The following is a 12,507-nucleotide window of genomic DNA, read 5'->3' as shown; positions in this document are numbered from 1 at the left end:
GGGGAGGGGGACGGGGAGGTGCTCGCGGATGTCGACGCCGCTGAGGTCGACGAGCTGCTCGCCTGCTTCAAGAGGTGAGGATTCGCAGAGCTGATTTATTTTGTGCATCCCGTGCTGACACGAAACTTGCAGTCATTACTCTGACCATTTGCATGGTCGAACTGCGACCGGAAAAGTAAGATTGTTTGGGGAAAGAAACAGTACGAGCTAATCAACCTATGGGGCCAATTATCTCTAGGAAACGGAGTTTCTGTAGTCAAAGCAGTTGCTGATTGATTAGTTATTTCCTTGTGTTGTCAGAGGATACAGTTTGAAGATGATCGATTGTGTGCCCGTTTTGGCTGGACATTCCAGTGCATAACTTGGAGTCATGAATCTTGATTTTTCAGTGCCATAAACATTGAAGTTGCAACCCCAGAAGGACATCAGCTGGATCACAATTGGGAAATTAATCCTAGCTGACAATGTTTCGGTCCCAACTAGGAGCCTGCGCATGTTTTGGTCTCAACTAGGAATCTGAGCATGTTTCGGTTTCAACTAGGAGCCTGAGCATGTTTTGGTCTCAACTATGAATCTGAGCATGTTCTGATCTGAACTCGGGATCTGAGCATGTTTGATCTCAAGTAGCAATCCTGTTTGGTTGGGGGTTGTTCTTGACTGTGGTGTGGACATGAGAATTTTGATGCTTTTTTTATCATTTAGTATGTCCGTTATAGCTTTCCAAACAGTCAGGGTCAAGTTCAAATCACTTATGCCATGGCAATTTTTTTGTCCATTTTGCAGATATCGGCTAAGAAGCAAGGTTGAGATAGATAATGTAAGTGAGGAGTTTTTGTGCTGGCAAAGATTTGGAAGTGATGTCGCACATTCTGAACCTTCCACTCAAGAACCCGAGGCTCAATCCATTGGATGGGGACAAGGCAGTGACCATGCTGCTGAGTCATCTGCACAAGGGAACGGTCATGGTTGGCAGTGGCTCAAAGATCCTCGGCTTGACATTCTTGGCTACAGAGGAATATTTCCAGCTGATACAATACGTAAGTCATTTGTTCTTGGTGCTTTCTAAAATTACATTTGATATGGTGCTCAATATCTACCGATGGTCATTTGAACATGCAAGTAACTCTTGGTTGTGCCCGCAGCACCACTTGTTGAGGCTGACAAAGAAGCAGATGAACGCCATTATTTGCTTTGGCGTATAGAAAATGGGGTTGCAGAAGGCTCAACTGAGATACCAAAAGGTAGGATTAATTTCCAGTTGATCTGTTAAGACACTGAAACATCAGCATACTTAGAGATTTGTATAGCTATTTGATGTTCCTTGGTTAAGGACATGGCTTCGATTCTGGAATGATTCGTTCAGTGTTATGTTGAAGAGTCTGGCCATTTAAACTGGTACTCCCTCTGTAAACAAATATCAGTTTACGGAGGTAGTACCCAGCACTGTAATTCAATGGTACAGGAAGAACTGTGCTACATCCTGTTAACAACAGTAAAACTATTGATGAAAACATCTGCATCTACTGAAGCAATTTTAAGGAAATTAGATTGCGTACTCATGGTTTGTCAGGTCATTCTGGTTGGTTAGTGGTGGTGATGGATATTTTACAATTGCATACATTATCTATAAGGAAGAGCTTAGAAGCCTACAGTAGCATAAATCGTATAGGCAATTTCATTTCTGTCTTACGACTTAAGATAGTAATGCTAGGAGCCCAGAGATTCTGGTTGATTGGTGCTAGTGAATTGTTCAGTACGGTGGCTTCAGGGGCATAGCTTAGAAGCATAGTCTCTTGTCTCTTGTAGGCTGTAGCACATGGGCAAGTTGGTATGGGAACTCTGTCTATGCTTAACTAACATCTTTTCTCCTGCCCTTTCTTGCTTTCCTAATTGTATCATTTTTGGCTGTTACACTATGTTTCCTTACATTTCCAGCTTAAACATTAAGATGCTTGTTCTTTCCTCTTTTGCTAAAACCATCTTCTTTTGTACCAGGTGAAGCAATCCCACTCGAGTACAATCTTGCAGGCCTGAATGCTATTTCATTCGACAAGGGGTGCTATATTGGTCAGGAGCTGATCGCACGCACACACCACCGTGGTGTCATCAGGAAGCGCCTGATACCCTTGAAGTTTGTAGATGAAAATGACAAAGGTATTAATTCTGTGCTAAATTATGCAGTCATCGAGTCTCTGTCAACCGGATATTGATTCTGCAACCTCTGTTATCAGAACTCGAGCAGGCTGTTGCTCCTGGCTCAGATGTCGTGGACGACGCCTCTGGTAAGAAAGTGGGTACGGTAAGCACCGCTCTCGGCAGCCGTGGGATGGGTCTGTTGCGGCTCGAAGCAGCACTGAAGGAAAACGCTATCCTTGCCATCAGCGACAACAGAGATGTGAGGGTCAAGGCGATTAAGCCAGACTGGTGGCCGGCTGAGTGGACAGAGGTCTTAGCACAGCAGAGCGCAGTCGCTTGATCTTTTAAATTTCCAGTACCTGACCAAAAATTCGAGCGAAATGAAGTAATGAAGTTCTTCGTAGTTCATAGAGGCAAATCTGAAGGATCTGGGCGCCAATTCTTTCATAGAGGCGCTGTGAGTAGGGGTGGAGTTTCAGACAGTTTAGCAAAGGTTACCTGACTGTGGTCTGTGGTCTCTCAGTTTCTGGGCCTAGTTTCTTGGTCTACTGTCTTATCAATTTCTGCACCTAGTTTCTTCCTTACTGTACTCCCTTGTGGCAAATGATAGATCAAGAATAAGCTACTGTGTACAAATTATACACTAAAAATAAGTCTCCTGTTTTAGGGTTTGCCAGTTCCCAAATGTTTTCTTTCGAACATCTCTGAAACGGATGATCTAATTTTGCAGACATTTTAACTCGTCAGCAAATCTTGTTCAAAGTTGTTAATTTGTCTTGGGAAAAAGGAAAATCTTCTCGTGCTGTTGTCGCCTCTGTTTTGTTTCGAGCGCCTTTTTCTGTCAAGACTTTGTTTGAAGCTCCTAGATTGGCCGCACCTCGAAAGATATGTCTTCCAAAATGGAAGATACTGAACTTCAGCCTATTGTGAGAGAATGAATAAACTCTTCACAATCTTCTTAGTTGCTTCGTCTGCTCCATCGTTTGCTTTAAATCCTCTGAAGCAATACACCTCCGGCCGGAAATCACACTGATGTTGTAACCTCGTGTGTAGAAATCTAGACAGGTGTAATCACAAATTCTGATGCTTCCTAGTCCTAGGATGTCAGTGGATTTTAGTGGCATTGCAAGTGCGATTCCAGTTCTAACTAAGTGCACAACTTGTGTAGATTGTGTTTGTGCTATTATTGGTCTGAACCAAGCAAAGATCGAGCTCTGCTCCTTGCCCGCACAGCTATGCAAATAGCTTGATAGCTGGGGAGACGCGTGCCACCGGCTGATAAGACCCGTCGCACGGCGAGGCGAGGGTAGCGGCGTTCCGATTGGAGAAGGCGAGGCGAGGGTAGAGGCGTTCCGATTGGAGAAGGCGAGGCGAGGGTAGCGGCGTTCCGATTGGAGAAGGCGAAGACGATGGCCGGCGTAGATTGACGTGCAGACCATATCTTGTTGGCAAGTCATATCAAAAGCTTTTAGTATGTGTTTGGAATGAAGAAATATGTTCCCTTGGTTAATTAGTGGAAACTGTACTACATGAAACAGCACTTCAGCTTGTTGTGGCCTCTGTTTTGAGCGGCATTTGCTGTCAGCTCTGTTCTGAGCGCTTATTTCTCACCACTTGGCTGCACATAGAAATTTGCCTTCTAAAATGAGATGCGGAATCAATAGAGCTTATCTTAAGAAATACTGGTATATTTTTCCACTTTGAGAGAAAATCAGTCACTGCCCCTCTTAATTCAGCGAGTTGGGAGAAAGCAAATAATCTCATAGCATACCATGTACTAGTATGAATCATGAGTGCGACTGAATTGACTATCGGTTTCTTGCCCTCTTGGTACGGATTAAAACTGGTATGGAACTTCAAAGTCGTCTTGAGGTAAATCCTTTGTGTTGCTTGGTCGTCACTGCTTCTTCGACCGTTCGTTGTATTTCCTCTGAGGCAATACATCTCCAGGGGCAGACGTAGTCACAAATCCTGATGCTTCCTAGTCCTAGGATGTCAGTGGGTTTTAGTGGCATTTGTATGCGCGATTCAAATTCTAACTATGTACATAACTTGTGTACGTTATGTTTGTTGTATTACTGGTATGAACCACGGAAAGACCAAGCCATACTCCTTGCCGGCACAGGTATGCAGATGGCTTGATGGCTTCTTCACAAACTATATATGAGCATGTTCCACATAGCAACGGCCGAGCTCTGCGCCTTGCCCTCACAAGTTGTAAACTGTATATATGAGCATGTTCTATCTCTCTTCATCTCTTCTCACCCTCCCCTCCAGTAATTAGGAACACCCACTACAATAATGTCCGTATGGTACAACAACCATGATGTTGATGCTTTCGAGCTATTCAACATTGTCATAGAGAGCACATGTTTACCAATTCCGGATACAAGTTCTGATGAGACAATTCGAGCTCACAATGTCTCCGGTAAGAAAGTCGGTATGGTAACCACTGCTCTCGGGAGCCATGGATGGCCATCTTGGGGCTCGAAGCATCACTGAAGCAAAATGCAACCCTCCCCAGCATCGACAACTAAGATGTGAGCCAGCTGAGTCGACACAGGTCCTAGAACAGCAGAGCGCAGTCGCTCGATCCTTGTAAGTATGCTCTTGTACCTGACCAAAACATCCACTGAAGTGAAGTGCTGAAGTTCTTCGGAGTTCATACTTCATAGGAGCAAACTTGAAGAATTTGTGCGCCAAGTCTTTCAGAGAGGCGCAGTTAGGAGAGCAGTTTGAGACTGTTTAGCTAAGGCTACCTCACCGTGTTTCCTGGTCTATCAGTTTTTGGACCTAATTTATTCTTTACTCCTGTGCTAAGAGAGCCTTGGCTCAGTGTTTGGGCATGCGATTGTGGAGCCCAACTATCTGAGTTCAATTCCTAGAAGTGACAGGTGATGCACACGGAGTTTCTCACATTTGTCTTGGTACTCATACTAAATTGGTTGTATGTATCCCTAGTTGATGCAGAGGCCGGGAAGTGAAAAGTTCTCCCATTTTTGAAGGTTTCGTAGGTCTATACAACTGCCCCGTGTCGCTCGCCTAGGCGACACGGGCGGCGATTGGATCTCGCCCAGCCTAGCAGCTCCCTTCACTGATCCCCAAACCTCGCCGCCGCCAAGGGTTGCCACCGGGCGAAGCCTGCATGTGGAAGGCGGCAGCAAGGCGTCCTTCCTCCGTGGCGGTGATGGGTACATCCTCCAGCGGCGGCGCATGGGTTACGGGCTGCGGCATGGCGATGCCGGTGACCCAACGTCGACAATGGGTGGAGGGATCCGGTGCTGTTGGCTAAGATGCTGTGGTCGGTGCAGCCACGCACTTCGAGCCGATGTGCATGGACGGGCCTGTAGAGCACCGGTTGTAGCGGCTGGAGGCGCGGTGATGGTGGTTGTCTGCTGCTGCGTGATTGCGTGGTGGTCGCGGTAGCCGATCAGGCGACGGTGGTTAGGCGGCCGCAGCTGGACCCTTTCGTCTAGTCCTCGTCAGAGAAGGCGGCGATGTGTGTACATGACACTTGATGGAGGTTCTTCGAACTGATCTACGTGAAATCCTGCTCTCGGCTAGCTGCCAAGGCCGGCGATGGCAGTGCTCTTCAGTGTCGTTCCCTTCTTAAAGGCATCACCGTTGAGAAGTTCCAGACCATCATCTGCTACATTTGGGATAAATCCTAGATCAGTAGATCAGATGACGGCGACGCTGTTGTGTCATTTCCTCCTTGGGGGCATCATTTTTGGAGGTGTACACGGGCTCGAGGGATCAGTGGACGGTATTTTGCTGCAGCGGTGCTTCATCCTACACATTGATGGCGGCGGATCTCGATGGCGTGGCACAGTGGAGACTTGGTATTCGATGTGTGGCGATGGACTCGCGCAGGAGGACGACGTTGTCTGGCGTCGTGGTGGCGTCGACGGTAGAGAGGCCTGGCAAGGCCGAAGCGTCAGTATCTGCTCTAAAGATAGATCGTTGGAAGATGGTGGTGACGGCCATTGTAGTGTGCGTATGTGGTGCCCATTAAGAGTGCGCCGGAGCGGTGTGTGACCCAGTCCCGGCATTGTGGCTTGGATGGGGTACCCTGCTTTAGATGTTAGGTTTGGTGCGATGCCTTTTTGGTATTAGTCTCAGACAGTCGGCACCCCTTCAACAAGTGGATAGAAGTATCGACAGGTGTTGCTAAGATGGAGGCTTCAGGCTTACTGATGTATTACTTTGTAAGGTTCTTGTGAATAATTAATAAAATGACTGCATGCATCGTCCAGGTGCAGAGTCCGGTTGTATATCCTCTTTTTCAAAAAAAAAAAATTCTTTACTCCACCCCAATGTATCACTGATAGATCAAGAATAAGATATTGTGACACTGTACAAAGTTTACACTCAAATACGCATCCTGATTTTAGGATTTGCAACTTCCCAAATGTTTTCTTTCAAACGTTTGTGGAACAGATTCCCTAATTTTGCAGATATTTTATCTTGTCAGCAAGTCATGTCCAAAGTTGTTAGTTTGTGTTCTCAATGAAGAAATATCTTCTCACCCTTAATTAGCTGAAATTGTACGTACTATGTACACTCAAACAACACTACATCCGCCTCTGTTCTGTCTTGTGCGTGCTTGCTGTCCACTTTATTCTGAGCGCTTAATTCTCACTATGTGGCCACACCTAAAAAATCAACCTATAAAATGAGAGATACTGAATGAATAGAGTGTAACTTCAGAAATACCAGTATTTCTTTTCTTTCAGACAAGATCAATCACGGTCCCTATAATACAGCCAATTGGGAGAAAACAAATACTCCTTTTTAAAGAGTGATTCATGATTCCCAAACATGGTAGGGGAACATGAATGCTGCACTCTGTGAATCACGAATTGGAAAGAAATGACTATCCACTTCTTGCCCTCTTGTATGAAACATGGAAGGCTGCCCGAAGTGAATCGAGAAATAAGAGATCCAGTCACTCCCGCGCCTCCTCAGAGCTCAGGCGATTTGGGCCGTCCATCTCGTTTTACTGATGCGAATCTAACCGTCGGATCGAGCCTCTGGATGATCTGGGCCGCCGGATCAAAAAAAGGCGTTGTAGCAATGAATAGTTACCGTCGTCTCGTGCCACCGTGCGTAATTCCGCTGCCCCACCGAGGGCATTTCCGTCATTTCACCAATAGGGGGTATAAAAAGGAGGCGGCTCCTATGGCGGAGACCTAGCCGCCGCCTCCTCCAGCACCCGCTCGTCCCTCCTCATCCATCCAACCCCTAACCGTAGGAGCTCCCGCCGCCGCCGTTTACTTCGCCCAGCCCGCCGGACCGCCGCCACTACAAGAAATATGTCAACTTGTGATCTTCTGTTAGTGACCCTGGAAGAATTGGTCATAGATCTGTGACCATTTCAGACTAATTGGTCAAAAGTTGTTCGGGGGGCTCCAAAACCTAAACTATAACGACCATTTTGGTCAGAAAGGTCGTAATTTCCTTACACGAAATGGTCATAAAGCAGATAGCACTGGTCTGCTGCCTTATTTCTAGCTGATCATGACCAATATAGATGGTCATAACCTTGTAAATTGTGGTGGGTTGCTATGACTAGGCGCCACCTCATCAGTTTTGCCTATGTGTCATGTCCATGTGGCAGTTTTTGCCCTAGGTTGTGAAGCAACCTATATTTCTGTCATTCCCAAAATTCCCAAAAAAATCTCATAAATTCTTTGGGTCATATCTTCATCAAATATGTAAAAATTCTTCCTTGCCTAGTTCAAAACTAATTCAACAATATTCATTTTCCTATTCTGTTCACGACAACACTTTATGAAGGAAGTGCTATTTATATATTCTTGATTGCCTTCGGAATTTTTGGGCACTCTTTCCTATCCAAATCATTACCGCATGACAAAATTCAGCTCCACTTGCCTAGCAAATCTTCCTCGGCAAATTTCCAAAGTTTTTGTCCACCTAGAAGCATTGTGAAGGAAGTACCTTTTATATATATCCAAATGACATGAAATTTATACAGTTTCTTCATATGCCCAAATTATCACCCTCCTCCAAATTGCAGCTCAGGAAAATTATCTATGTGAGCCCAGGTTCAATTTATATTTTATGGCCAAATTGGCACGTTGCAAAGCAAGTGTTATCTAGACCCCTCCTATTAACCTCAAACTCTTTGGGCACTCTTCCATACGCAAATCATTGTCACATGATAATATTCAGCTCCATTTTCCTAGTCAATCTTTCTCAGGAAATTTTCAATGTTTCTACCTCGAGAGAAGCTTTGTGAAGTAAGTACTAGCTAGGCTTACCCAAATGATCTGAAAATCTACCAAGGCATAACCATACCTATGTAACTTACCTACACGAAATTTAAGCTCATTTCATTCATTCAATTTCTCTCACTAGTTTTCCCAAATTTTTGTCCATAGAAGAGCATTGTGAAGGAAGTACCACTTTGGCATGTCCAAATGGTGTCAATTTTCTACGGTGCTTTCCAATGCCCAAATAACCATACTCCACCAAATTTCAGCTCAATCCATTCATTATTTTGAGCCCAGCTTCAACATTCATATTTCTGTCCAGTGTGGTACTTTGCAAAGCAAGTACCACCTAGGATCCTCCTTTTGATCTGAAAATTTGCAAAGACATTCTTCTTAGTAGATGATCATCCTCAGCAAAAACTCACGCCCATTGGCCATGTGCATTTCCCGTACCGCTAATCAAACACTTGGCTGCTAATTCATGTTTGAGCATCGATCGGTCTCCTCGTGAGAATCTTATGTTGTAATTTTCTTCCTAGAACCTACCTGGAGAGTGCCCAACCCACTAGACATGCCTAGGCTGCCCAGAACACATGGCAACGCCACGGTCACGCGGTGACCACGCGTCGGGCATGCGAGTTTACGCGCTCTAGAGTTGGGGGCCTTGGCCACCGCCCAAACCTCGACGTATCGCCATCAAACCATGTATTTATGATTAAATATGTACTTATGTAACTATAAATGATTTTTGGAAAAAATAAATAGTAAACTATGAGGCAGTTGTAGTTCAAATTTGACCCGCTTCCTACTAAATCGGCGGGAATTTGTCTTTTTCACCAGAGGTGGATCAAAACTTTTGACGCCCAACAATTTTGTCAATTGTGCATTAAATATGGCCTAGTATTTTATAAAAATGGTTTGGTCTAATTTTGCAACAATTATTTGGGAGGTCCTTCACAAAAAAGCCTCCTTTGAGGCAATCGAAAAATGGAAAATGGTTTTTTCGTCCAAAGAAAATGAAAACTTCCTTAGGCAACATTGTTTTCCATTCCAATATACACCCTTGTGCACAATATGGGATCATTTGAACAAATTATGCCATGAATGTGGCCATAAGATTGATCATTTGGCTTGAAAGCCATTGATATCCACACGTGATAGCTCGATTTTGAGAGCACTTCTTTAAAATAATTGCCGTATTACAAGTTTGTTATTTTTCCTGGGAACTTGGCCACATATAATGACACAATGCGAAGGTTTCCCAATTTTTTGATTTTTTTTGAATTTTTTATGCCCGTTTCAAAATGCGGTCAAAATGACGGGAATGACCGTTCCTAGTTAGTGGTTGAATCTTGAATTTTTTTGGTGTTTCTCTGATTAAATAGGTACTTATGTAACTAGAAATGATTTTTGGAAAAAATAAATAGCAAACTATGAGGCAGCTGCAGTTCAAATTTGACCCGCTTCCAACTGAATCGGTGGAAATTTGTCTTTTTCACGAGAGGTGGATCAAAAGTTTTTGCACCCAACCATTTTGTCAATTGTGCATTAAATATGTCCTAGTATTTTAAAAAATTGATTTGGTCCAATTTTGCAACAATTATTTGGGAGGTCCTTCACAAAAAAACCTCCTTTTGGGCACTCGAAAAATGAAAAATGGTTTTTTCATCCAAAGAAAAATGAAAACTTTCTTAGGCAACATTGTTAGACATTCCAATATGCACCCTTGTGCACAATATGAGATCATTTGAACAAACTATGCCATGAATGCGGCCATAAGATTGATCATTTGGCTTGAAAGCCATTGATCTCCACATGTGATAGCTCGTTTTTTAGAACACTTTTTTAAAATAATTGCCGTATTACAAGTTTGTTATTTTTCCTAGGAACTTGGCCACATATAATGACACAATGCGAAGGTTTCCCATTTTTTTGATTTTTTATGCCCATTTCAAAATGCGGTCAAAACGGCGGAAATGACCGTTCTTAGCTAGTGGTTGAATCTTGGATTTTTTGGTGTTTTTATGATTAAATAGATACTTATGTACCTAGAAATGATTTTTGGAAAAAATAAAGAGCAAACTACAAGGCAGCTACAATTCAAATTTGACCCGCTTCCAACTGAATCAGCGGAAATTTGTCTTTTTCATGAGAGGTGGATCAAAACTTTTTACACCCAACCATTTGGTCAATTGTGCATTAAATATGTCCTAGTATTTTAGAAAAATGATTTGGTCCAATTTTGCAACAATTATTTGGTAGGTCCTTCACAAAAAACCCTCCTTTTGGGCACTCGAAAAATGGAAAATGGTTTTTTCGTCCAAAGAAAATGAAAACTTCCTTAGGCAACATTGTTTGCCATTCCAATATGCACCCTTGTGCACAATATGAGATCATTTGAACAAACTATGCCATGGATGTGGCCATAAGATTGATCATTTGGCTTGAAAGCCATTGATCTCCACACGTGATAGCTCATTTCTGAGAACACTTTTTTAAAATAATTGTCGTATTACAAGTTTGTTATTTTTTCTAAGAACTTCGCCACATATAATGACACAATGCGAAGGTTTCCCAATTTTTTGATTTTTTTGATTTTTTTATGCCCGCTTCAAAATGCGGTCAATACGGTGGGAATGACCGTTCCTAACTAGTGGTTGAATCTTGGAATTTTTTGGTGTTTCTATGATTAAATAGATACTTATGTACCTAGAAATGATTTTTGGAAAAAATAAAGAGCAAACTACAAGGCAGCTACAGTTCAAATTTGACCCGCTTCCAACTGAATCGGCGGAAATTTGTCTTTTTCATGAGAGGTGGATCAAAACTTTTTACACCCAACCATTTGGTCAATTATGCATTAAATATGTCCTAGTATTTTAGAAAAATTATTTGGTCCAATTTTGCAATAATTATTTGGGAGGTCCTTCACAAAAAAAACCTTCTTTTGGGCACTCAAAAAATGGAAAATGGTTTTTCGTCCAAAGAAAATGAAAACTTCCTTAGGTAACATTGTTTACCATTCCAATATGCATCCTTGTGCACAATATGAGATCATTTGAACAAACTATGCCATGGATGTGGCCATAAGATTAATCATTTGCCTTGAAAGCCATTGATCTCCACATGTGATAGCTCGTTTCTGAGAACATTTTTTTAAAATAATTGCCGTATTACAAGTTTGTTATTTTTCCTAGGAACTTGGCCACATATAATGACACAATGCGAAGGTTTCCCAATTTTTTGATTTTTTTGAATTTTTTATGCCCGTTTCAAAATGCGGTCAAAACGGCGGGAATGACCGTTCCTAGCTAGTGCTTGAATCTTGGAATTTTTTTGGTGTTTCTCTGATTAAATAGATACTTTTGTACCTATAAATGATTTTTGGAAAAAATAAATAACAAACAATGAGGACGTTGCAGTTCAAATTTGACCCGTTTCCTGCTGAATGAGCGGAAATTTGTCTTTTTCATGAGAGGTGGATCAAAATTTTTGACACCCAATCATTTGGTCAATTGTGCATTAAATATGTCCTAGTATTTTAGAAAATTGATTTGGTATAATTTTGCAACAAATATATGGTAGGTCCTTCATAAAAAAAAGTCATTTTGGGCACTCGAAAAATGATTAAAAATAGCTAGAAAGATCAGAAATGCATAGAAATTGGTCCTTATCCATAAAATGTGGTCTAAATCTAGTGAAAATTTGTGTGGTCCCATTTTGCAAAATATTTTTGATAGCTACTTCACAAAATCCCTCTATTTTTAGTACTTAGACATTTTTTTAAATCACTGGTTTTCCGAACCAATCACGACTCTTCCCACGGATTGATGACATGGCGCCCATCCATCCATCCATCCATCTCTCCATCCCACATCCATCCATCCATCTATCTACAGAAAAAAAGAAAATAAAATGAAAAAGAGATACCCCCCACCCGCAGCCCAAACCCTAGGTCAGATCCCATCGACCCCCCCCATCACACCCCTCCTCTCCTTGCAGCCGCCGCACTCCTCCTCCCTCAGATACTCGCCGCCGCCACCTCCTCCCAGATCCCCCTCTCCCCGACCCAGACCTCCCTCTCTCTGCCATCCCAAACCCGCCGCCGGCCTCCCCCACCCCCGCCGCCGCCGAC

The 12,507-nt window shown here is 43.0% G+C and overlaps 1 protein-coding gene across 1 annotated transcript; it reads left to right on the top strand.

Annotated features, from left to right (window-relative positions):
* Window positions 1-6: 6 nt before the first annotated feature.
* Window positions 7-2,839, top strand: LOC119344564 (putative transferase At4g12130, mitochondrial; the record flags this gene model as incomplete). Its single annotated transcript, XM_037614957.1, has 5 exons — window positions 7-74; window positions 784-1,037; window positions 1,143-1,241; window positions 1,996-2,154; window positions 2,232-2,839. Coding segments are annotated over 5 exons (825 nt in total), but the record flags the coding sequence as incomplete, so codon positions are not given.
* Between the last annotated feature and the right edge of the window lie 9,668 nt (window positions 2,840-12,507).

Source organism: Triticum dicoccoides, unplaced genomic scaffold (genome assembly GCF_002162155.2).
Source record: "Triticum dicoccoides isolate Atlit2015 ecotype Zavitan unplaced genomic scaffold, WEW_v2.0 scaffold173591, whole genome shotgun sequence".
NCBI classification, from domain to species: domain Eukaryota; kingdom Viridiplantae; phylum Streptophyta; class Magnoliopsida; order Poales; family Poaceae; genus Triticum; species Triticum dicoccoides.
Note: the sequence above shows the minus strand (reverse complement) of the source record. Positions and strands in the feature narration are given on the sequence as shown.